The sequence below is a fragment of the Melopsittacus undulatus genome, chromosome 6 (genome assembly GCF_012275295.1).
Source record: "Melopsittacus undulatus isolate bMelUnd1 chromosome 6, bMelUnd1.mat.Z, whole genome shotgun sequence".
Taxonomy (NCBI): Eukaryota; Metazoa; Chordata; class Aves; order Psittaciformes; family Psittaculidae; genus Melopsittacus; species Melopsittacus undulatus.
The window spans coordinates 44771192-44797641 of record NC_047532.1 but is presented as its reverse complement, the minus strand read 5'-3'; the positions used below and the strand labels follow the sequence as shown (position 1 = coordinate 44797641).

Here is a 26450-nt window from a genome sequence, read left to right as displayed (position 1 = left end):
AGTGTCGGCATGGTATTCCAAAGCATTACAAGTAGTACTGGAAACATACACATTACCCAGACTCCTTTTTATGCAGAAGAATCTCAGACTTTACTTTTTTTCTATGGTTATGTATAACAGAAGGGAATTGTGCATATAAAAGTAAATTTACTATAAATATATACAATCCATATGTACAATGAAAAAAAAGTGGATTAAGAAGCATAATGAGTACTGACAGAAAAATCAGTATTATATTCACACTTGGACTTAATGCAAATGACACTGTAAATTTAATTTAAAATGTCTTTAGCTTGTTCACACTTGTCAATGCATGTTCCGTACCAGTATGTTGGCACATACAGAAATTTAAGGCACGGGCTGCATAAATTTAACAACACAGACTGAACAAGAGCACATCTCCTAACAGATGAGTTGCATAATTAACAGGAAAATCCTTCAAATTGTTCTGTAAATTCAAATGATCAAGACACTGAAGTTGTTTTGCTTTTTTTTTTTTCCTGTGAAGGCAACAGTAGGCATTCTGCACATTTCACAATTTCTATTTAATATCAAAGAAAGATACATCAACAGCAAACCCAAAATAAGAGTTGTGTACAAAACAAAATCTGTTTACAGATAAATAGATTTGGAAAATCAGAGGACCCTAACTGTTGGATGTGCATTAACATAAAAGTTATGTTACCTTCTTCCTTCACCCCATTTTCCTAAAAAGAAGGAATAAAAGAAGCTGCAAACTCATTGTATAGAGTGAGTTTATATATATTCCTATAATCTGTGCTAATATCACACCTTGGCATTTCAACATTTTTGCCTTTCATACTGTGAGAGAAGCAAATACTGGTTTTGAGGTACAAAAGTAAGAATAAAGGTTACTCGCACCCTACTGCACCTGTCAATGCTTTTTGGGCATTGGTGTGTACCTCAGCTTAAAATGCATGTACCTACCACAGATGGAAATTGTGAGATTCCCTGAAGGGATGTCACAGTTAGGACCTGAAGGAACATTTCAGGTAGCATTATAAGGCAAGCCTAGATACCCTAAAGCACCCCAAAAATTTAGTGACATTCTTATTTCACAAACACGTCACTGGTAAAAGACATTGAAAGTAGAGGAGTTTTGCAGGTCAGAGTAATGTCCCTAACCAGTTGAGTGTCATTCCAGTATGCATCCGCAGTTTGCCAGACCACTTGTTATGAACAGTTTCAGTGTTACAGTCATTTGATAGACTTCCTATATTGGTATCAGGTTATCTTGCATGTTCCTCACTGGGCCCAATTTCTTGGGGACAGTGAAGTTATACATAAAAGTGATACAGGAGCCAAAACTGTCAGCAATAAAGCTGAGAAGCTCTCTTCTCAAAAGGATAGGTATTTTCTTACATCCTTTGAGTTAAAAACCAAAATAAATACCTATTTCTTAACTTTCACAGTCCCTCATCAGTTGTACTTTAAGCACAAATTCAAAGGTTAAAAAACCCCACTCAAAAATTGCACTATATATTCTGTTTTGAGGTATTATATTATGCCATGCTACACTACCATACCTTTTCCATTGTGAAGGGACAAATTCAGATCCTGTTTTATGTATGGCAGAGACTAATCAGCCTGTGCAAAGAATACAGTGAGATGTCCAAGAGTGAGGCTTACGAAATGGATGTCAGTCATCAAGGAAATGCATTATCTGATGTTTCAAATGAGGCTTCAGAAATACTCATACCAAGAAAGAACTCTCTGTTGCTCCTACAAACCAATAGCTAGAGCTTTCAGCTGTAATACAGGGGACCATGACACAAGCTGCACACTTAGTAAATAATCAAGGATTTATACAAATTAGAAAAACACCTAAATAAAAGAAGGATCCCAATATCAATATCCTTGGAAATGGTGTGTTTGGCAAAGATGTGAGAGACTAGCAGAGCAATTTTTCTGACTTTGTGCTACATCTCTTGCCATTGGTGACCTCACCACTGGGTCTTAAATACTTGATTCTGCTTGCAAAGAATGGTCTGGTAAGGCCCCACCTTCCCAGTGTCCCTACTGTAAGAAGAGATCTCTTCCCCTCTCTCCCAAACAAGGTAATCCAGAAGACATAGTCTACCCTTCTTGCTTCTCCTAAAAAAATCCCCATTGATGTGTTGATCTCATCCTGGTCTTTTCTGCTCGCTGGCAGATTGTCACTATCGAAATGGGGAGAGCAGGATGTGCTTTGTGCAGTAATAACCTTCACTACGTACCAGTCCATCAGAGAGCAGGCCTCTTCCTAAGTGAAATCCAGACAAACTTGTGTGTTTCAAGAAAAAAGAAAAGCAAAGCAAACCCACAACCAAAAAATTTACAACACTGCAGACACATACCCTCTGTTCCACATACACCAGACTCTCAGTAGCACTTTTATTAAATAATCCCATCAAAACAGAACAGTAGAAAGGGTTATACACAAATTATTTCTTGTCCACGCTGTATTTTAGTGTTTCCCACGCTCGGTTTCAGATAACTTGATGGCTCAGTTGAAACAATCTCTGCGTAGTCCCTAGGAAGTTTTCCTTCCTGTCATCTACAGGTCTGACCATATGCCCTCTCAACTATATTCCTACTTGAGCAAGATCCTTCTTCTCTTTGCTATGTTTTTTTTAAATTTGTTTTCTGCCTACAGTCTTGAATCTTCTCTCCTAAAGTCAGTAACATGCAAACCAAGAGCAAAATGCAAACCCAACACTACCCATTACAGCTTTCATCATCGAATCATCCATTACAGTTTCAACTTTCAGTCTTAACATCAGTGGGCGAAAACTCTCTGCTCTGCCAGAAAAACAATTTCTAGAGAAAGCTTCTTATAAACTCATGGCTGAATAATGTCATTAAAGCTCTCCCCTTACTTGTAGCTATCTTCTTGCTTTTCCCCCATTTTCTGGTCTCTGCTCTGCCCAAATTTCCCTTGCTGGCTAACAATGTTGACATAATCTTTGGGTAGGAGTGGAGCAGATTCTGTTGCAAATCTGAACCTACATCACACACAAAGGCACCAGAGCCTACCTAACAGCCAATCCAGGCTTTGGTCCAGTGATAATCTTCATGTGGGGGAAACCCAAGAATCACGACCTTCATTTTGAAGAACTATTCCTCACTACAGTTCATTGTCAATGCAAATAAAGGATTTACTCTTTCAAATTCCTTTGCTACAACTATCACAAGCTTGTTTTCCTGATACTTAAAAGGGTTTCACAGTCCAGACATGCAAGTTTCAGCACAAATTCAGCACAAATTGAAACATAAAAAAACATACACTCAAGGGTAATTATAACATAAAACCAGAAATTTTGCAATAGCTCTGGTAAAACACATCAGCATTATCTCATTGCTTTTTCCTCAAATAGGCAGCATAACTCAGGACAACACTGGTAAAAGGTGGTATTTATCAAACTTGACTTTAGAAATTACTGAGAGAACATATTCACATCTAGATTTTGTGTCCCTTAGTTCAGCTTTAGGGAATTGTCACAGAATTTTGTGACTAATTTACTAACCATTATAAACCTTGCTCCATCACTTACCAACAATCTTACCTTTTAACTGTATTAGGAAACTAAATAACAGCCACCGAAAGTCAGACGGATTTTCTTATGATTGTCATGAACATGGATATGCTACCTGCCACACAAACACACTTCATACCTGGTGTCAAATTACACCAAAATCTTGCTTTGTCTGATTAAAAAAATCCACAACCATTCTTACCAAGTGAAACTCAGTTTATAATTAATGTCACCCACACTATGCTCTAATAATTATGATTATAAATTTAATGACAAAGTGATGTGACGTATACCAAGCTAACTTAGCCATAGGTAAAAGAGTGCAGCATTGTATTCTGGTACAAATGTTGAGCACACAGAAAGACAGCAGAATCGCAAAAAGGACGAAAAGAAAGAGACATGAAATATATAATTGTCAGACTGGCATAGCCAAGGAATGTGGAGGATGGGCATAAAGCAGGAAAAAATTCTACAGAAAAAAAAAACTCAAACAACAAGACAGTCTACCAAAGCTTTATTTCTACTATATATATCTTAACACATAAATAAATTACATAGTTAGAATTGCTTATGAAATTCTGCATCTTAATGTCCCAAGATGAACGTCCACACGCCTTTAACAGCTTGGTATTCAGCTGGTGCATGTACAGGAATAAGCAACGTAAAACTTGGCCAGCTGTGCATATGGCAACATAAACAACACTTAAATGTTCAACAGTCTTACATAAGCATTTAACAGGTACACCACAAACCTTCTGAAAACACAACTATCTATTTCACCTTCTGTCCAGTTTATGAAAGATACGGTTTCAAGAAAGTAAGATACAGTTAAGAGAAAGTACTTTCAGATTTCTGCAGAAATTGTCCGTTTTAATGGAAAAGTTAACTTATATATTACATACCAGCTGCTTTATCCAATAAAATAAAGATTCCAAAAGAAAAGTAGTCTTCTATCATAAGGTATTTTAACCCCAGAGTAGAAAATCTGAAGATAGCAGAAGGATAAAACTCTTGGCAGCAGAAACTATAAAAGCATAGTTTGTAAACACTCAATAATTTTGCCTTCCTCCTTATTTCAAAACCAGACATTCTGCAGAAAGGATAAAAAATGTAGTGCAGCTACTTCACTTAAGCCCATTAGAGCCTATTAATTTTCCCCTGTAAACAGCCTACCATACACCACCAAAAGGCTGACTGATAAAAGCTGCAAAGGAATAAGGTGCTATAAAATGAAGTAATCAGGCAAGTAGAACAGAATTTCAGTTCCTAATAAATGTGAACTCTGATGGCAAAATAAGTCATTTCCAACTTTGTGAGGGGAAAAAAATAATTCTGGTTCCATGAGGTTTTCTGCATTTTCAGTTTTTGTTTGATTTTTATATTCCTCATGATGCCCAATTCCTGCTTCCTATAAACAGCAGAAGTAACTATTACTTCAGCATGGTGCCCCCACATCTATATAGCCACCAACATGGCCGTAAAGCTCTAGCTGTACTAGCCTGAAAAACAAGGCTTAAAAACCATGAAGCTACCTGTTGTGTCACGAGCACAAGATTAATATTTATATACAGAACCTGAACAAAATCAACTTTCAGCATTTGGCAAGAATTAAAACACCATTTGCTAAGAGAGGCATCTAGATGATTAGTTTCTGGAGAACTCAACCTATATATAAGTAATAATTCATAAACCTTACAGTTTCATAAATAACGTATCACAGCTCGGATCCTTCAAGCACTTGTTATTAAAGCTACTCAGATACATAAATGTTTACTGACTTTGTGTGTTGAAATATGAACTGAAATGAACTTAAACACAGCTTTTAAACATCCAGTGCCTTTCTGCACTGCATACAGATTTTCTGAGCAGCAGAGGAGGAAAATTGAATAGATTCAGAAAAGCATAGGTGGCTATTTGCAAATCTATGCATAGAAAACTTACTTTAACACTAATACAGATTTGGAAAGCTTAGTGGCCGCGTTTAGGTACGTGGTCAGTAAAAAGCTACAACAGCTGACACCCATCACCCATGCCAAAGTACTCTAGCAACAGTGCTAAGGAAGGGAAAGCAACTGTTTTTCCCCTGTCATGGTTTAAACCCAGCTGGTAACTCAGCACCACACAGCTGCTTCCTCTCCTCCCCTCCTTAGGCAGGCTGGGGAGGAGAGTCGAAAGAATGTAAAAACCACAGGTTGAGATAAGAGCAGTTTAGTGACTAAAGTACAATATACTACTATACTAATACTACTGCTAATGATAAGGAAAATAAGGGGAGAGAATATAAAACTAAAAAGGTGAAAGGGAGAAAAACAACACAAGTGATGCACAATACATACAAGTGATGCTCACCAGCCACTGATTGATACCCAGCCCGACATGAGCAGCGATCAGACCCTTCTGGGTAACTGCCCCCAGTTTATATACTGGTCATGACATGCTGTGGGATGGAATACCCCTTTGGCTAGTTTTGGTCAGGTGTCCTGTCTGATTCCTCCTGGCTTTTTGTGTCCCTCCTCACTGGCAGAGCATGAAAGACTGAAAAGTCCTTGGACAGAGTAAACACTTCTCAACAGCACCTAAAAGCATTGGTGTGTTATGAGCATTATACTCAGACTAAAGTCAAAACACAAAACTGTACCAGCTACTAGGAAGAAAAATAACCAGCTAAAACCAGGACATCCTCTCAGCTAGCAGAATGTAGAAGAATATTTTATATATCATATACCCTCTAGAAACACATGATACTTGAAGAAGCAGCCCTGAAAAAAGACCACGCTCAAAACACGTTAGAAGTCTCCCAAAGATCCTCTTCCTTAACAAGGGTGGAATTTTGTACCTCTGGCTTTGTCTTCTTCATCCAATATAATGTACCCACAGTGATGTCCAAGTTGGGACAGAGCTAGTTCTCCTTTAGTTCTTATAGGGAAGTGCAACAAACCGTGGTAAGACATTAAGTTTGGATTGTCTTATGAAATAAAAACAGATACAGCATATTTTAAAGGAATTGTGATATTTCATCTTGGAATGCTGTATTATAAATTATTTAATAATAGTAATAAAATTTATTCCATCTCTAGGCTCAACTAACAGTCTTGTCCAATTGCTGGTATCAAATATACCAATAATGCAAATCCCTCTTGCCAGGCCTTCCCACTTGCAGATAAAAGTTACTTTCTCCTCAGTAAAGATGAAATCTCTTGCACAAGCAGAAGTCTCCCAAGATCTCCCTTTCTGGCTTTTCTTTAAAGGGCTGTCAGAGGAGAAGGGTTAGATATGTCATTAACAAGTTCCCAACCCATGTGGAAGTTGGCACATCTCATAAGGTTTGCCCTTCTTCTCTAAAAAATGAGGAATCCTACAACAGAAAGAACCACTAAGTATAAATCTGCAATATCCCTTTTGCCAGTAGAGCTACTGGTTCTTCTAAATGGGAACTCGAGAATGCCAGTAAAGAAAGAAAATAAATTTCCCTTGCAGGTAAGTTTTCTCCTGAAAGCCACCAGGACCTGGATCTAGAAAAAGGCTCTGTCAAGATGGAAAAATCAAACCTCATGTAATTAATTACAGGGAAGGAGTCCCTGTCTCTATTGGTTTAGATGATACGAAAAATCAAAAATTAGTCAACTCCCATACAGTCATTACCCCCCTTACATGCACTAACCCCCTTTTTTGCTAGAAAAGGGACAAAAGGGAAACCATCTCAAAAACAAATTCTCTTCTACATATGAAGAAAATCTAATTAGCTACCAGACTGTCCTGGTTTGAGCAGTAGCAGTCATTTTTCTCCTTCTTGGTAGCTGGTGCAGTGCTGTATTTTGACTTTCGGGCTGGGAATGGTTGCTGATAACAAGTATGTTTTGAGTTACTGCTCAAATGTTTGGTTTGTCCAAGCCCTTTTCTGAGCTCATGCTCTGCCAGGGAGGAGGGGAGGCCGGGAGGAAGCAGAGACAGGACACCTGACCCAGGCTAGCCAAAGAGGTATTCCATACCATAGCATGTCATACCCAGGAGGTAACCGAGAGAGACCCGGAAGGGCTGGAGCTCTTGGGGGATGGAGGAGGTATCAGTCGGTGCTCAGTTGGGCAGGGTGGAGTGAGTTATGGGCCGGTGGCTGGTGAGGTGTTGTATTCTCTTCACTTGTTATTTGCTTTATCATTATTATTTGTAGTAGTAATGGCAGTAGTGATTTGTGTTGTGCCTTAGCTATTAAACTGTGTTTATCTCAACCCGTGGGGGCTACATTCTTTGGATTCTCCTTCCTAACTCTCCGGGAGTTGGGGGAGCAAGGGGGGGAGTGAGTGAATGAGCTGTGCGGACTTGGTTTAAACCAGGACACAGACCTATACACCTCTACAGGTGTTTTTCTCTCTCCCCCCCCGCAAAAAAAAACCCAAATACCTAGGTGTTTTTCACTAGATATCTCCCCTATGTTTGAAATTGTCTTGCAGGCTGCCACAGCTTTGTGCTCTGCAATGATTTGGTTTGATTCCTTTATCAAATATGAAAGTTTCCTTTTCTACCCATTATAAAAGGCAGCAGATTATTTTCTTGTAGTGTTATTTAGATGACAGGGAAAGAAAGAGACAGAAAACTACCTCCAAATATTAACTTAAATAGGGCACTTGAAATTTTAGTGGAAAAAAAAAACAAAACAATTCAAGCTCAAACTGCAATTATGACATATTCAAAGTTAACTCAGTACTCACAGAAACTATACAGCAGAAAAATCCTACCTTCCACTGCAAAAGCCAGTAAAATTACAAGCTGCTTCGCCAAAAATTAGCCCTCATACTGAACTACTTATGTGAGGGCTTGTGAGTCTGAGGCCTCAAGCAACCAAAGGGTAGCTGTCTTCAATCACCTGGCTGTCCAGGAGCCCATGAGGACATCAACATGTTCTACAAGCACAGATGATGACACTAAAGCTTTTCACTTTTGCAGACTAAGCATCAGTCAGACACTAGCACACAGAGCTTTGAGCTGTGACCTCCGGCTAAAGGCTTTTACTCTGTTAACTACACATTACTCTGTTTCTAGAACTGTGACTTCTGACTAGAACTACAGACAGGACAGTCAACTGTTGTGCTGCATACAACACTGTATGATTAACAGATGACATTGTGTTATTAGTAACACTCAAATACACGTGCCAGGTCTGTAATTCTCCCTCACTTTGTAGTAATCTTCAGGATCGAAGTAACTGAGCTTGTCCATCTGGAACCCACACCTGGCAGGATGTGTCTGCAGGCTGCCTGGCAGCTGTGCCCTGTGCCAACAGCACCACAGCTCCAGCCATCCGCACTGGAATGTTCAGGGGTTCAGAGCCTGCTGGTCATGAATGCATAACGCACGGAGAGTAGGCAGCAAGAGCACAACTTATGGAAAAATGGGATGAACACAGAAGGAACAGAATAAAAGAAAGAAAATGGCAAAACCCCTACTTTTCTAACGAACAAGCCTCCAGGCTTTAGATCACGAAACAAATCGCTCATTTGCATCAAGAGTAAGGACCGTACTATCATTTTGATAACGCTGTAACACTGCGCTCTGTCCCTCTTGCAGCAGTTACGGCCCACGCTCAACAGCAGATCTCTCCCATGGATGAGCTTCTGACTGACACCCGCCGGTGCCATCTCCACGTCGGCCAGCGCCCTGCCGCACAGCACCGGATGTCTCCAGCTGTGCCCCGCCCCGAGGTGTAAACGCTCTCTCTCCCCAAGGAGCGATCCCTGGCTCCCGCAGCGCTACTCCCGCCCTGCACCCCGGCTGCTCTGCCGTCCTACCGCGCCCCGCCGCACCGCAAACACCAACACCCGTCCGACCCCGGCCCCGGCCCCGCCTCTCACACACCCCAGGCCCTGCCCCGGCTGCATGCCCTGGGGTCGTGTCCGCAGCTCCCTTCCCGCCCCGCTTTACGACAGCTGGAGGTGGCTTTGCGGCTTGTCCGGGTGCCGTACGGCGAGCGGGGATCTCCGTGAACTCGTCCCGGCGATCGCCAGTGCGCGGGGCCGGGGTGGTCATGGTGAGTGTGGGTAGGGCCCGGCCCCGGCGGGGCTCGCTGTAGGGACTGGGCTCTGCTTCTGTATGGGCCGGAAGCTTCTAGGCCTTTCCCCTGGTCGAGGAGTTCGGCTTGTCCTTGGCTCGGCCCGGCCATAGTGCCGAGGGGCCCGGGGCCTCGCGGGAAGGTGCTGACTCGCACAGGCCGCGGCGGAGCCATGGGCTTCTGCCTCGGTCCCGGTACTCCGGCGTTAAAGTGGAGCCGCCGACTGAGACGGTGTTGCTAGGCTGGGATTCTCTCCTTCCCGCAGCTGGGGGGTTCCCACTGCTCCCGGGCGCGCCTGAGCCCCGGCCCCGCTGCCAGCAGCAGCTCTGCCAAATGTCTCCGTGTTCCTACGCTCATCTATAGCAGCATAGCTGGAGTAAATGGTATGATGACCAATTTTCCCTAGTCATGCGGGATTAAATGTATATACTGACCTGCTGTAGAGATTGCCAGGTGGGCTTTTTGTCTTTTCCTTTGGTAAACAGGTGCTTTATGTGTTCCCTGTGCAGGCCAGTACAATGGTGGCGGTTGGCCTGACCATAGCAGCAGCTGGATTTGCAGGTTTGTAGATGATGGGAGAACACGGAACACCCAGTTGTACTTACCATTGCCTGCTTCAGTATGGATGAAATTTAAGGTAGTTTAATAGCTGATACAGGATACTCTTTTGGGAGAGCCTGTATTGAGAAACATGGCTGTGATTAAACAGAAGATCAAAACTATTATTTTTTTTTATATCCCCAAAAATTCATTCCTGTTCTAATCCAAACGTTACCAGTTGCATTGAATTGCTGAATCTTCATGAAGTGTTACACTTAGCCATGTTCAACACTGATTTCTTTAAGGTCGCTATGCACTAAAAGCTATGAAACAAATGGAGCCACAAGTAAAACAAGCACTTCAGAACCTACCAAAACCTGTAAGTTTTTTGTTTTATCAGAAACATCTTTCTATTTAAACGTTTACTTGGTGAAATAGCTACCAACTATTGTCTCTGTAGCATTGGTGTGTTTTCTAATGCTAAAGATAATTTTGTCAATAATAGTAGAATTAATCTCAGCAGCTCTGGTGGAGGTTGAATAATAAAGAACTTGTTTTGGTAAGTACTCATATAAATAATGGTCCTCTCCTTCAGCTGTATTCATTACAAGCTCAAAAGAAGCTTTGCAGTATTCTTACAGACTAAAAGCTCAGCAGCTACTAATGTAATCATGAGCCATTTTGACTGATTAACTTAAAAATTAGTGTTTTTTAAACTAAAATGTTTTCTCTTCCAGGACTTCAGTGGTTATTACAGGGGTGGATTTGAACCCAAAATGACTAAACGAGAAGCAGCTTTAATACTAGGAGTGAGGTAAAAGGAAATTTATTAGAAATCAAAAGGAGGCCACAGTGTTACATGGTTGCTGGCCTAGATTGAATAGGATGTAATTCTTGATGCTGAAGGCTGTCCTGTGCACAACTCTGGGAGTGTCACTGCAAGTTAGGAGACATGAAGCAGCCTTTCAGGATTTCCTGTACTTATTTGGGATTCTTGGTGGCATGTTAGCTTGCTTAAAGCTACCTCTACCTGGATTTCTGTATGTCTGAAAACCCCTAGCACGTTCCAAAGCCACATATGCCATGTTCAAGAAGCCTCAGGCTTTGCTCAGCTTGGGGCACACATTGGGGCTGGTTGCTTGTGGATTATGTCACTGTGGTGCATTTCAGATATATGCAGTGTGAAGGTGCTGCAAACCTACTCTTTGCATGTGGAGTAAATTCATCACTTATTCTGGAATATCTTAAATACAAGTATGGTAGCTGGCCCTGCCTGAATTTAAAGAAACTTAAGACCAGATACACAAATTTATCTAATGAGATAGAGAACAAGAACCATTTCTGTTTGAAGGCAACTTCTACCTGAAGTTTGTGTACAGACAGTTTGTTGTTGTGTTATGGGTTTTTGTTTTTAAATCAAGAGAAAATTTTATTTGTTGTCCTTCAACCTTGAGGAAGTTGACACAATAAAATGTTAGAACATAGCTGTGTTTCTTTTCAACTGTGTGAATGACCTAAACCATATTAGACTGCTGTGGCATGTCCTCTTCAGCATGCAGTGCTTGGAATAAACTTTAGCAACCCTCCCCATGACTTAGGTGTCACACGTCAGTAACAGCAAAAGAAACACATACATGTAAGCCAGAGGCTTTCTGGATAAGACAGAGTGCTTGTTTATTCTAAGACACCTTTTAAAGACTGGGGGGGGGGGGAGGGTGTTCAGCAAGTTTCCCTTAAATCAGTTTTTCTCTCTCTTCTAAAGCCCTACAGCAAACAGAAGTAAAATCAGAGAAGCTCATAGACGAATAATGCTTCTGAATCATCCAGATAAAGGTAAGTAAAGTCACATTGTTTAGTTAATTCATGTTTTTAACACATTAATAGATCTGTTGGGAAAAAGTGATGTAACTACCTCAGCTACTGGAGAAAAAAACAGAAAACTGGAGTGAAAACAGATTTTAGGGTGCTTTAATATGGGAACATAGTTTTGTGTTTGAATGCTCTAAAGCAAGCAGGCAGCTTCACCAGATCAGCTTCTGTCACTTGGTCTATCTTCTGTGTGCATTGGATTAAAATATGATTTGTTAAAGCAAGACTTAAAATTATCTTAATTTTAGATGAAAGCTCAGAGTATGTTTCTGTGCTTTATGTACTGTATGAGTTTGAGTTCATTTCAGTGCATGGGCAATTCACTGTAAATAGCAAGTATTGAGCCTTCTGTGTCTGATGAACACATTCAAGTATGAATTATTTGCATTTGTGGTACTCTGAAGGCTCAGAATTTAGTTATGCTTCAAGTTAGTAACTTGAGGCACCTATACCTGTTTTGCATTCTGTTTAGTTTGTGTGAGTCAGAGTCATGGGATAGTGCTTGGAAGTTAACTTCTTAATCCTCACTTAAAAGGCAAAATGCTTCCTTTAAAGTGACCATGGAACTTTGTTACTTACATGCAACAAAATCCAAACTAATTCTTGAGCTATGCCTTTCACAGAGAATACCTAGCAGAAGTTAACTTGAAAATTACCTTAACTGAATATATGCATGTAGCCAATAACTGCTGGGTGCATTTCACCTTTTACATGACCTAGGTAAGTTAACTTGAGATAAAGGGAGTAATTCCAGTGCTAGTAAATGGCAGACATAATACAAACATGCTATAAATCTTTGCCTCTCAGAGTCAGGTACAACTTCAAAGCATTTGTATAGTGGATTCTCTTTTCAGTATCATCGTAAGCGTGTCATGTTTATGAACCAAACCAGTCCCCTGGTACCACAGCAGTTCACACCTTGGCCTTGAACTGGGGGGAATGGTTTGTCTGCAGACTTGATAATTTGATGCCTCTGTGTTCACAACTAACTTCACACTAAGTCGTTAGAAACCAGTGTTCATTTATGACTTCAAAAACCAGAGGAAAAACCCACTCCAATTAACCAAAACCAACCTGATGGGAAGGAGCTGCCTGCCCACCTGGCTACTGCAGGTGTAAACTGATATGGCTTCAGATGTAAGGGTTTACTGTTAATAATTCACTTTACTGTTAATAATTTTCAGACCATCTTCTTGCTTCTTTTCCTATGTACTGTGGTATTAGTAACAATACAGGAGAAATTGTTTTCACTTGAGGTGACACAAGGTTATCTTTCTTCTAGGTGGCTCTCCATATGTAGCAGCCAAAATCAATGAAGCTAAAGATTTATTGGAAGACCAGGCTAAAAAATGAGAAAATCAGAGGGTTTGTCCATGCAAATAATTATTTTTGATAAATGGCTCAAGAAAAGTTATCATGTCAGTCTTTGACTTAATATAAATGAAGCTGGAAATATGAATTCAGGGAAGTACTTCCCTCCCCACTCAAGTCACTTTTTGGGGAAGTGTGTGAGTGTGACTTCGTTTTTTTTTCATAGCTGTTCTTTATTAAGCAGCAAAATCTGCCACTCAGAACTTTTTTCAGTGTAAAAGAGTACTAAGTGGTTTGGTCAGTGCATGTTACCAGACTTCCTTGCTGTTACCTAATTTTTGTTAAAGTAGCTATGTTTAAAGATCATGGTGCTGTTCTTCCATATGCCAAAGGCAGCACAAGGGACCGGTTTGGGGAGGGGGTGGAAAAAAACAAGAGGATTAATTTGATGGGAAGGATTGGACAGATGTGGTTGCCTATGGCTGAAGAAATAAAGTATAGGAAACTACACACTAGATCGTCTTTGCCTTGTGAATAACAAGGTTGGTTGAGCTTCTTCAGCATTGCCAATGGGTCTGGAATGTCCCAGATTTTTTAGTAACTTTCAGTTTTTAATGAATTTCATAGCATTTAATAAATTTAAAATTTGTATTAAGTACTGCAGTTCTATACATTATCTTGCATTACAAAGTTAGAATTCACATAATAAGGTTTGCATTTATAACTGGTGAACAGGAACTCTGCGTCAACCATGCAAGATCTCCAAGCTGAATCTGTTGTGCAGCACAGTGCCCAAGTATACAAATTACAGCCAGTGAGTTCAGCTGTACTCCACAAATCCTGCTGGCCTTCTGCAATTATGGTAATGCTGCTCTGCTGTACAGCATCTGCAAGAGTTAACACCCCTCTGTTCATAAATATGGTGGGTTTCTGAGCTTTCAGTTGTCTGGCACTGGCACAAATCTACTTCAGAGTACAACTCTTAAGTGCTCTTATATCCTCTTTGCCTGCATTGCTGCTCCTTACAGCTCATTTAGCAAGTATTATGAGAACAAAAGAAAGGAGTTCTGGGCCTTCCAAAGAGAGGATCAAATCAATAGTGTGAGTATGAAATGGAAAATATTTAGAACCAGGATGGAGGGAGCAGTTACTTTACTACAGGATTTATTTAAAGTGGAGTGAAAAGCACAGCTCGAACACTGCCATGCAGTGGTTCCAGAGCAGGTGCATCACAAGCCAAATGCAGAAGTTTGTCCCTGCCAGGGACTACCTTTTTTAAAAAGCACTTTTTTGCTTCCCTGGTTTTCAAATTCTTTCCACTCCTGTGGCTGCTGAGTTACAGCAATTTAATGCTGCTTGTTTTCCTGGAGGGAACATTGTCAGTGAGTGTCAATACTTCATATTGAAAGCTGCACATCTCCTTATATGAAATATCCTGTTTGAGCTGGCACAGTGCTTCTGCAGCTGCATCAGGTGCAGCCGCTGGAGTCACCGGTGGCTCAGAATACTTGTGTTCATCCTTCCTTGCTTCTGACAAAATCAGGTAAGACACTTTTTTTGTCTCTGAAGTTAGCACAACTTCAGTGGTACCTGTTTGCTCTGACTTTTTATATCATCTCATTGCTACCCAGATGTTTTTCCACACCTGTGTCTTCACTGCTCATGTGCCTGAGAAGAGGGGTTAGTGTGTCACACTTCCAACTTAATCACAAACAACATCTGCATTTATTCCTATATATGTTAGTCTGGTTATGTGATTCTCCAAGACACAAAGTCTGATTTTAGACTTCACTGCTGTTTTACATCATCACCATAAAGAAGATCAGCACATTAAAAACTCTTACAAAAGTAAGAGTTAAAGATTCAAGCTGCCTTGCACGTTAAGTTCCAGTTGTGGCAATAGCTTGAAATCCTTATAGTAATCCTTAAAGTAATTTAAATTTCTGATAGAAACAGTCAACAGATGGAAGATCAAAGTTTATTTTACTACCAGCATACAAAAAAAACATATTGCACATCAAACAACCAAAACAAAAATAAAAATACTCTACTAAGGACTAACATATGTAGTTTATACAGAATAAACTTTCTGGAAATTGATCTTTTCAGTAGTTCAGGTTATGTCTTAATGGACATGACTAATTCAGCTTAGTGTTAACTAAAGCTATGTTTGATTTTTAAATACTGTACAGTTTAATAAATAAACCAAACAAAGCCTCAATGTAGAACAGTCACTGCCAATGTCACCCAGAATCCCTGCAGATTATGAGAATTTAACAAATGTATTCCAGTGGTCTGCAGATTTTTCCTCTACATACAGCATTTAAAAAACATGTATTAAAACAGACCAGTTTCCAGACTAAACTAATGGAGAAATTACATTTCAGTGCAAAATATTTTAGACTGCATTTCTTTCTAGTATTCCTCAGGTGAAGAAGTGGTTGCATATTATTAAAAATGTAACAAAAGCAGCTAATGCTTTCATAAAGAGTATTATGTTAGGGATCCCCCTCACATCTTTGCCATATTTTGAAAACAAAATAACATTTCCTATAGCCAGCAATTTTGTTTATTTAAATGTTACATATACTATCTCAAGGCACATCTGATGATATATTTATAACACAGTAGGTGTCAAAGTATGTTTAACATATGATTTCTTCAGGATCCCTCCCCTTTCTGTATTCCAAAATGGAGGAACTGAAAGTGCGGTGTCAAGACTGGCGATCCATATTCTATCTTTGGCAAGCTTATACAAGCACTATTTTAAATGTAATGTAGAAGAACTGTAAACTAGGGACTTCAGTTTATGAAACACCATTCAGCACGGCTTCTTCCTGATTGTTTCCATCCTCCTGAACAGTAACTTTCTTCTCATCAGGAGTGTGCTGTACTTTAGAAGGCTCATCCCCAGAAGTTGTAGCAGGACCATTCACTGCCTTTTCAGAAGGGCTGTTTTCATCAATAGCATCTTTTGCCTTGAAAAAACAAAACCAGGATGATATTATACAGTCTCAGTAAGTTTCACTCTTGCTCAATCACAGTTCTGCAGTAGGAAACACCTCTTGCCAGCCTGTGCTAGTACTCTGCCATTGGCAAGGAAAGAACGCCAAGGTAACCCTGAGGCAGCACAGTCCCAGCAGACACAGAACGCTTCATTTGTCTAACCCAATGAAGAAACTACCTGACAAGTGGAGTTTCACACCCCTTTTACTGTCTATTTTAAGAGTAGGTTTTGTTAATCATACAGCAGTGGATTTTATTTTGCTAACCTCAGACATAACTTGTGTTAGCAAGTTCAGTTTCACTTCAGGAGTAAAGGAATCCTGATATGGATATTATTTTTTATGATCTTTAACACCACTCTGATACCTGAAGAAGAACAGGTCTCAAATCTACAATCTTTGTAATATTATTTCTTTCTAAAATGGTTTGTACCAGTCACTGAATGTGCTTTCTAGCATCTTCGATTCATAGTATGTTCTAGGGATTACTTTTCAGGACTCATCCATGGGTAATTTTTACATTTTATCATATAGTGTTACATTATTAAGTGCAGTACTTTAAAATGTGTGAAGACTTAGTTTGAGCATAAAGTCTGCAATGGCAGTCTGTAAGTCAATAGCAGTTCTGTTTACTCTGGGCCATTTTTGCTTTTAATGATTTATTCTTGAACCCAAACACAGTTCTAGTCAAGTGTGAACAATCTAAATGAAGCATTCCTTTACTGTTTTGCTGCAAGAGATGAGGAAAATAGAAAATATGCATTAAAAAAAAAAAGGAAAAAAATAAAAGATCTTACCGTTTCTTTCTTGGTTTTGGCTAGTGTCTCCTTTGGAGGGTTTCTCTGTCTACTCTGAGATTCAGCTCGTGATATATAATCAGCTACTGTTACTGTTTAAGGAAAAAAATTACAGTGATGCTCACATCAGAATTCTCATTAAGCTTCACATCTCTTTTCTGTATAAGCTATGCTATAACTGGGGACATCTCACAAAAGGCCTTCATACAGGTATCAACTACATAGCAAGGATCAATTTGGTTCTGTTAAATATAGCTTTCAGTAAAATCTGTGGTGAGGTGCTGATCTGGAGGTGGAATCTTAAAGTAACTAAATTAGTAATTTTGTCCCAGTTGTAAATTTTACTGGGGCTTTCTGGATTGGGCTTGAAGAGATCAGACTGTAGGCTCTTTAAACGACTGTGTTTGTCATTGGGGTTTTACTATCTCGAGTAACAAAGAATTTCATACTAATGAAGGGAAGTTAAAATATGAAAGGAACTGGGGGAGGGTCAGAGTAACCACTTACAATAATGCAGCATTCAAATCTTTCTTTTTTTTATGAAGCGACTGGCAAGAGAACTCACCCTCCTCCTGGCATTCAGAATGCAATCCGCACAGTTAACTCTGGCTGGTGGGTGGGTGACTGGGGTAATTGTGGTGTGTGTACGGACACTTGGCAGCTCTGCATGAGCGAGCCCATACTCAAAGGCAGGACAGCCATGCCTGGGCTGTTATGGCTACACTTAATGAATGCTGGTCAGGGCTTTGCTGACCCCTTTTTTGTCATGCAGCCTGGGGTTTGCCCTATCCCACCCTCTTGTAACCACACCACCTGGGAGTCAACTCTGTCTTTACAGTATGTCATACTACCGATTTACATACATGCTTGTACCTTCAATGAGATACAGCACATTAGAATTGGCAAGCATTGTCTGTTGAACAGCACAGTCTGTTGCATGTAGTATATCATGCACTCAGGTGAACTGTTTTTCTGGCTTTAGGAATGACGGTGCATGAAACCTACATCAGAACAGGAAGCACAACACAGGAATTTCCCCATTATGCTAAGTGGACTTCTTACAACTGGCTCCTTTTATCATGACCAAGATCAAGTGACTTCCTTCGCAAGGAGAGCTTTTTCATTAAAATGAGGTTCTGTACCCAGCTCCTGTGATGTAAAGGTGCACCTTTACATCACAGTGCACCTTTTATGCACAGTGTCAGACACCAGTTCTTAATAGTCATATACATAATAGGAACTCAAAACATGTAACAATGTAAATCAAATAATGAAACCAAAGGACTGGACTACACTGTTAGCACCAGGGGAGTTCCTCCTGTCTTGAAGTCCTCTTGCTATACACTTACTAAGTATTTATGAAGAGATTAATTTTTTTAGAGCATTTTTCACAGAGACAGTATAACTGACTACCATTGCTCTTACTGTTGCATTTAAAAATATTTATTATGCAAACTGAAAATGGTATCTTGAACAAAGACAACAACAAGGGGGAAAAAGGACAAAAGAGAAATTGTCTTTGGGAAATCCTGTTCTTTGAATACTTGGATTTAAAAGATGAATACCACAGCTTTCTGGAAGGATGACCAATATCTCATTATATTGCTGGCTGAAATTAGCTTCTTAACAGTTGTCATGGTTTCAGCTGAAATCCATTTTTACTTTTTCCTGCCCCTTTATGAACTCCTATGACTGTTACAAAACCAGATGTTGAAAAGTAAAGGGTTACTTTTGGTTTGGATGGTTTTTTTAGTGGGTGATGGGGGGTGGTGGGTAGGGTGGTGGTGGTGTGTGTTTGGGGTTTTTTCTTTTCCTTTCACCAAGTTTTGGTTAGTGTAATATAACAACTTTTTTTCTTCTGAAACAAATGTTGTATGAGCACCACAGATGGAAGACAAATATGGGTGCAATTCTGAACCTGTCAGTCTAGAAGACCTTCTGTTACTACCTCACGCCATGGGTACGCAAGCATTTTCTATATGGGGCATTACACTGGGAATTAGCTAGTTTATCATTAACATTTCAAGTGTTAGTACACACAAAAGAAATGCAACAAGCCACAACAACGAAAAACTGGAAACATGCAATTTCATTTAAATTCCTCCTCCCCACCCTCAATTTGCAGATGACTTAAATATGGACCAAAGCTGAGGACTGATAGCAGCAGTCTGATGGCAGGCACAGGGCTGGTGGATCCCACATGAGTTCCCTCACAGTGCTCCGCCAGGACACCTGCATCCTGCTGTTCCAACTTCCTGCTGCTCAGCCAGCGCTGAAAAGGTTGTGTCACATTCGGTGCAAGCGCACAGATGCACGTGAGCACAGGCCACTAGCCTTCGCGTCTGTCTAGGTCCTGGAGCACTGAACTCAACAGCAGCCCGGGTATTGACCTCAGCCAGAACCAGATCAGAAGCGCAACTCTTATGTCCAAGCAAAGAGTTAGACATTGTAAATTAGTTTCATTAGACAGATTAAGAACTTTTGTAAGTTCTCCTAGTAAAGAATTGTTTTTTATCTTTATCTAGTAGTCTTATTAGTTATTGAGTAACCTTTTGTTATTATGCAGCTCTATGTAAAACAGCAGACACAACATTCTCTCATGCTTTCGACCTGAGATTACCCACAGCTCCACTCGAATTACCTGGCTGTCTATCTTCTGCCTGACCCCTGAAGCGACGCCTGCGGCTACGATTGCGTCGCTGGGGTTTTTTGTCACTATCATCTGCAATTGCAAAGTTGACCATGAACTATTTCTGATGATAAAATAAATAAATAAATTCTTCAGTTGCAGCATGGGGCATTTAAAATAGCTTATGTTACAGACACAGGCTATACAAGACAGGCTGAAAGAAAAACATTATACCAAAAGCATACACAGTAACACAAAAGCTAGTTTACTTTTTGCTCTTGGCTTATTAAAACATTTAGGCATATGCTTAATGACCTCAGATTGCATTTATTAAGTAACCATATGTCAAATTGTAGCCACATAACCCATGAAAGAAGAGGGTCTGATTTTGTTGTCGTTTTTTTTTTCCCCTACAGCATTAACAGATTATAGTCTTGTCCCAGTAAGTATCAAAAGAACTGACAGAGGGAAAGTACTTAAGCAGAAGCTGGGTAGAGACAAACTGACTGCTACTTACGTAGCTTTCTTAGACCGAGACTGAGGTTACCCAGGACAAAACAGAAGACTGATCCAACAGTACTATTTGCATGAAAACCAGCAGTACTAATGGCAAACAGGCTAGCCTTAGGTGTCTTGTCAGACAGCTTTTACAAAAAAAGAGGCACATGAAAATACTAGTGGAGCTCAGTGAACAGATTTGTTCCATGGCAGAGCCATGGAAGAAGTCTTTCTCTTATCAGACTGCAAACTTTAAGGGAACAATGACTTGTCACTAACAAAAATGAATGATTGTTTCACGACACTTACATGGACAACCATTTTTGCTTAGCCTGTTCTGGGACTATTATCCAACTGTTTACATACCTAAACCATTCTCATTAACAGATGCTGTATCAGACTCTGTCATCCCATCCATAAGAACAGCATCTTCATCAGTCCTTCGCCGACGTGACCTCCTGCGGCGGTTACTACTGTGGTGAGATTCGCTAGCATCAGTGTCCACAGTCTGGTCTGACTCTGTGTTATCAAGCAAGCTGTAAGGGTTGCTGTCTGGATCTTTAAGCACTGAACAAACAAAAAAAAGGTTAGGCCTAAGATACTGCCACTGCATCTAATTTAATTTCCAGGCTGACTCACACATGCATGTGACAGTTTCAATACAGAGCAACCTTACAACAAGGTCTAATACACAGACCTACAGTATTTACGATTTCGTGCTAGCTCCTCTATGACTCCAAACCCAGGAGTAAGGTACCACAACAGGCACTTGTACAATTTAATCACAAAGATTTTGAAGGTGACACTTAAAGAACTTTTACTCAAAGCTGTGAAATGTGTAAAACACACCTTTTGCTTCACAGCAGCATGGGACTTCAGACATTACTGAAGTAGTAGGAATTGTCACAGTAAATTCTGATAAAGCATAGGAAAACCTCCATCCTATGATTTCTTCTCTTCTGTATTTAAGCATAGGCTTAACACAGAGCAGCCATAGGTAACATGACCAAGATTTATAAAATGGGTAATATGATTATCATGTGTGTGTAGGAAAGAAAGGAAAAGAAGATCATTGTGAGCAGAAGATAAAAATCTTAGCATATGACAGAAAACTATTGTACAGCTCTACGGAAACATTAAGATTATAATGCAAAAAAAAGAGTATTTTAAAATACTAGTTCTATAGGAAATTGCCAGGCACAATGACTAAGCTCAAGATACATGTGAAACACAGTACCAGAGCTAATGGATGACTTCCCACCACGAGGTCCACCGCGCCCACGCCCTCCAGACACACTACGTCCTCGTCCTCCAGGACGTCGTCTGTTGTCACGCTGGTGCCTGCTTTCTCTGTCATCTTCTCCTGCCAAGGACCAGTCACTAAGTTCATCTTTTCTCTCAGATTCTGTTTCAGAGGGATTAGAGAGCTCAGAGTTTGTACCTTGTACAGGAAGGAAAAGAAAATTGGAAATCAATATGAAATTTGACACTGTATTCTAATTTCATATCGTCATAGAAGTCTTACAGCCAGCATGGCTGGTTACATATATCTGCAATACAGATGAGATATATAAATACAAAATAGTAATATAAACTTCTAAAAGCAAATAAGGGCATATATAATTTTATACTATATACACTCATATATAAAAAGAAATGCACATATGAACTATCTAGAGCAAAAGTTACCCAAGTTTCTAAGATATGTTTGTAACAACATGCAAAATAAAGGCTCAAAGACTACCAGAATGTAATTTCCATGAACAGATGAAGCCAAGGATGAAATGGTGTTCCCTCTCTTTGTGTCGCACTGCAGGCATTTTGTTGCTATTTCTAGGCAACTGCTCAGAAATTCCCAGGCACAACTTTGCCACCTTAGAGCGGATGGCTGTTGCTTAGCAACCTCTTCTGCCTGTTGGGATGCTGCCTTGAACAACTGAACCATTTGTATTCAACAGCATCTGGAATATCTTGCCCTCTCTGAGGTAACCAAACCCACACAGCCTTACACTACTTGAAAATTCAACACCTACAATTCATTTAAAGCACCCCAGAACACCCAAATAACTGTTCTGGAGTAAAGATACATAAACCCAGATGCTCCTAACCTGCAATTCTTGCCTTTCTTTTTTTTTCTTTGGAGGTGGGGAGAGGGAGGGGAGAGAGTTTTTCAAATGGAAGTCTGTGTGTACATAAATAGCTTTCATTGCAGTTTAATCAAACAATTCTTAGGGAAAGAGAAAAAAAAATGACACCACAAACATCAGCATTATCATCAGAATACACCTGACCAGCATGGCACAGTCCTGGAAGCTAGATCCAGTGACAGACTGTAAATTCCAAAAGGTGGTGGTGTCTGATTTTGTAATAGAAGTGAGCTACATGTAGATGATCAAGAGTAATTTAATGTACTACACAGCTTTTCTCCCCCCTTGTTTACTGAAACACCTCACCTACATTTCTTTGTGAAATGTGTCTACATTGAAATGCAGACTGTCACCATTTGGGGAACTGCTGGTGACTGAAAAGGGGACACATACACCTCTAGGGCATTGAACAGCTGTGCCACCTTAATTTAAAAATCCATCAGAAAATCCTGAATAAATAAATTACTTTGGTTTACTTTTCAAAAACGAATCCATGAGATTCCACGCTTTTTTTCTCCTCCTCAATCACACCAGATAACGCTAATTCCGGATTTATTTTTTGTGTCTCCTGAGGAGTACTTTCTCTCCAAAATCTCCGGATTTATTTTTTGTGTCTCCAGGAGTATCTTTCTCCTCCACTACTGCTGTGGAAGGACAAGATCTTACCAGTCTGGTTTGCTATTTTTTTCAATTTAAAACATAACTTCAACAAAGACATAAACCTAATTAGGTGGTTTGAGCTTTATGAAAAAATAAAATGTCCAGTCTACATTTTCAACCCTACCTTCACTCAACTATGCTGAGCACAAAAATCTAGAGACAGTTCTGGATTCCAAAGTATTGCAAGGACTCACTCAGTAGATGTTCAAGGAAACTCACCGTAACCAGATGTGTAATTGGGGCCTCTGCGGCCTCTCCCCCTTCCACTGTAGGATCTGGAACCTTGCACAGACGAGAGGGTGTTCTCATCGGTCGTATAACCCTTTTCTTTTTCAGGAACTCTAGCAGAAGAGGGTCTGAAACCCATACCAATCTGACGCAACTGCTCATCAATCTGGAGCCTTTCCAGTCTTAGTTGTTCCACCTCCTACAGGAAAGGAAACGAAACCAATTGCTGATAAAGAAACATTCTTCTCCCTAACAAAATACCAGTCATCCCAAAAGCCAGTGTGCCTGTGGGAAAGTTAACACCACTTTGAAGGTGACTACAAATAGTGGAATTGAGATCAGTTCTGCAGTCTCTGAGTTTTGGATGAACCTAAAACCTTTCTGTTAAATCACAACACAGAAAGACTGTTTTAAAGACTATTATTACCTTCCTTAACTATACTTCACATTTTCACAGAATCACAGAATGGTTTGGGCTGGAAAGGACCTTAAGATCATCAAGTTGCAACCTACCTGCCATGGGCAGGGACGCCTCACCCTAAACCATGTTGGTTTGTCCAACCTGTCCATGAACACTACCAGAGATGAAGCATTCAGAACTTTGGGCAGTTCTTCCTTATATCTAACCTGAACTTCCTTGTGTAAGTTTGAACCCATTACTCCTTGTCCTGTCACTACAATCCCTAATGAGGACTTTCTCTCCAGCATCTTCGTAGGCCCCATTCAGGATTAACACTTTTTTACAAAGTTACAAAAATTACAAAAAAAAAAAAAGAAGAAAAAATCCTACCCCAACAAGTGTTAACTTCAGAACAACAGAACACTAGCACAGACAAAAAAATTTGCTTATCACTTCCCCAAACCCACTTACACCAGTGTTCTTTACAATCCAGTCTTTTTAACACCAACAATACTATGTAACCACAATAACATACTTACAGGCCTATATAATACCCATGAGCATGGGGTGGGTTCAAGGCACCAAACCTTAAATTTCAATATACCAATTTTTTATCAGTTTATCAATGGCAAATCTCACTGAAGTCAAAGCTGTTGAGTTAAAATTCTGTTACTCAACTAAAGTTTCCTCTACAGAAAATTTCTTCTGAAAGACACTTACCTTTAGATATGCAATGTGGTATTCTAAGAGAACTTGGACATTTCCAATGCTTTCTTTAGTACCAACAAATACAAATGGTACCATTCCCTACAGAAACAAAATGTCAAATCTTATTTTCAGGAACAAAGTAATCATCAAAACAATGCCTTCTGTTCAAATTACATGGGGGGGGGGGAGGGGGGGGGGGGGAAGAAAAAGAAAAATTCTGTTTAAATAATGAAAGTGAGCTAAATAAGCCCAGACAGTACTTGAATCCTGGGCTGCCGAGATGCACTAGAAATACCTCAGACTGGGGTGATGGTAAGACCTTATTCATTAAGGACAAGACTGCCCAGCTTTCCCAACAACCTATCCTGGCAGCTGAGGTAACTTGACATACAGTGTTTATATTCCCCCAGGTAACACAACTGCTAAATGGGTTTATCTCAGGAGCTGTTAAGAGCACCCAGAGTTTACCAAGACGTGTAAAGTTGGTTTAATCAGCCACTGGACTAGATGAAGCACCTGTAGAAGATTTTATGTTATGTTCTCATAGATTTAATATATGTGAACACCATTAATGTTATCAAACCCAAATGAGATGTGCAGCTGAAGCACATACATGAGAAAAGATTCAAAAAAACAAGTCTTGCTTCAGCAGCAAAACAACCCCTTCCTATTTCATATAAAATTTACTATAAGATGCTAGTCTGAAAAAAAGAAAAAGAAAAAAAAGATCAAAACTGCTTTATCTATATCCACAGAACCGTTAGAAAACGGTTTTTGTTGAACCAATCTTTCCCTAAAACTACCTAAATTCCAAACATCATGGACATCATCACCACTAGAGGTTGGCCACTATGTTAGTTAACAAAAAGAGTGCATGCATCATGAAGGCTGTACTTACAACCTGCATAATGATGCAGAGACAAATGAGTGATCCCTCTCTGAAGCTATAAGGAAGCACTTTTAAGTCATGTGAGTCACATTCCAGAAACTCTAACTTTCTGCATACATTCTGCTATGTATTCTTTGTTAAAAGATTCTATGTGACTGGTTTTGAAAGTAAAAACCTAATCATAGGAAGAAAGAATAAAGTACTTACATCTTCACGGGGCAGTTTATTTTCATTATCTCCTTCAATTCTCACCCTGACGACTCCAGATTTGTCTACAATCTCCTGAATCACTTTTCCATTTTTTCCAATAACTTTTCCTTCAGAGGGCAAGAATGGTTAATTTTGCACCCAGAGGCAAAGTATTTTAATGGATTTCTTGATACTTAAAAGTTATGTATATGATAACGGTAACACAACCACTTGACTCTCCTTTACCATTCATTCAGTTTCAAATGTTTGTCCTACTTCACACTCAAAGAAAACTAAAGAAAACCCCACACTGTGCCAGAAGAGACAGAAACTTCCCAAATGAAACCATGTACATATAGTGCATTCTATATGCATAGAATGCCAATGAGCAGTGAAGATCACCACTACACAAGCTTCAAACAGAACCAGACCAAGAGTGAAATGACAACAGAGTTTTGCAAATGCTTACTTTAAATTTATGTATCAAAATTATTTGCCACCCCCAACTCCACAAGTACCCTCACTCAATCTTTCCTGACATTTTGATTGGCATATTCAAAATGTTTGTCTTTTTTTTTTAAGAGTGAAAAAGTACGTAATTATTTTCTGAAAGTTTCTTTTGCCTTTACAACAAATAAGTACTGCCCATACTTCCCGTATTACCTTTAAAATATTTATTTTGAGATCATGAGTGGGATATAAACCAAAAGGTTCTTCAGAACTTTATGTTTAAATCTCAGAAAAAGTGAGTCCTTTGCTCCCTTACTAGAAGTTTTTAGCTCTTCCTTAAAGTTATGAGGACATATTTCTTCAGCTACAGATACCTGGCACTTAAAATATTTATGTTTAATTTAAAGGGAGCTACAACTTCTGAAAAAAGGGTCTAACAGCCAAAAGTGTGTGACAGAATTCGCTGTAAGGCGTGTTCTTTACAGCAGATATCAACATGATACAAAATGCAAAAAGCATTAAAAAAAAAATCACTTATTTTCCTCAGAAGT

General features: G+C 39.7%; 2 protein-coding genes and 1 long non-coding RNA gene across 8 annotated transcripts in view; 2 read left to right on the top strand and 1 right to left on the bottom strand.

Moving 5' to 3' along the window:
• Positions 1 to 9291: 9291 nt before the first annotated feature.
• On the top strand, positions 9292 to 13811 carry DNAJC19 (DnaJ heat shock protein family (Hsp40) member C19). Of its 4 annotated transcripts, none has more exons than XM_005146928.3 (6): positions 9429 to 9558; positions 10089 to 10140; positions 10425 to 10498; positions 10857 to 10933; positions 11882 to 11952; positions 13271 to 13811. In XM_005146928.3, exons 1-6 carry the CDS (start codon positions 9556 to 9558, stop codon positions 13339 to 13341), a joined length of 348 nt encoding a protein of 115 aa, XP_005146985.1. In that variant the 5' UTR covers positions 9429 to 9555; the 3' UTR covers positions 13342 to 13811. The 4 variants fall into 4 exon arrangements, with proteins under 4 accessions (XP_030902954.2, XP_005146985.1, XP_030902952.1 ...); XM_031047092.2 differs by having other exon boundaries at positions 9500 to 9558; positions 10065 to 10140; XM_031047094.2 differs by lacking the exon at positions 10089 to 10140 and having other exon boundaries at positions 9292 to 9558.
• Positions 13812 to 15263: 1452 nt separating this feature from the next.
• The window catches only part of FXR1 (FMR1 autosomal homolog 1), a 38454-nt gene continuing 27267 nt past the window's right edge, over positions 15264 to 26450 (bottom strand). The window contains exons 10-17 of one of the 3 annotated variants that reach the window (XM_031047091.2): positions 25468 to 25577; positions 24384 to 24470; positions 23255 to 23462; positions 21466 to 21633; positions 20595 to 20795; positions 19743 to 19823; positions 17102 to 17193; positions 15264 to 16277 (exon numbers count right to left, since the gene is read on the bottom strand). In XM_031047091.2, coding sequence (XP_030902951.1) covers positions 16107 to 16277; positions 17102 to 17193; positions 19743 to 19823; positions 20595 to 20795; positions 21466 to 21633; positions 23255 to 23462; positions 24384 to 24470; positions 25468 to 25577 — 1118 coding nt within the window. In that variant the 3' untranslated portion in view covers positions 15264 to 16106. Of the gene's footprint in view, positions 16278 to 17101; positions 17194 to 19742; positions 19824 to 20594; positions 20796 to 21465; positions 21670 to 23254; positions 23463 to 24383; positions 24471 to 25467; positions 25578 to 26450 lie in introns of all 3 variants that reach the window. The other 2 variants (XM_005146926.4, XM_005146927.3) reach the window with 2 other exon arrangements.
• On the top strand, positions 16161 to 24037 carry LOC115946166 (uncharacterized). Its single transcript, XR_004080277.2, has 4 exons — positions 16161 to 19061; positions 20616 to 20706; positions 22045 to 22213; positions 23372 to 24037. It is a non-coding gene; the product is annotated as an uncharacterized lncRNA (long non-coding RNA).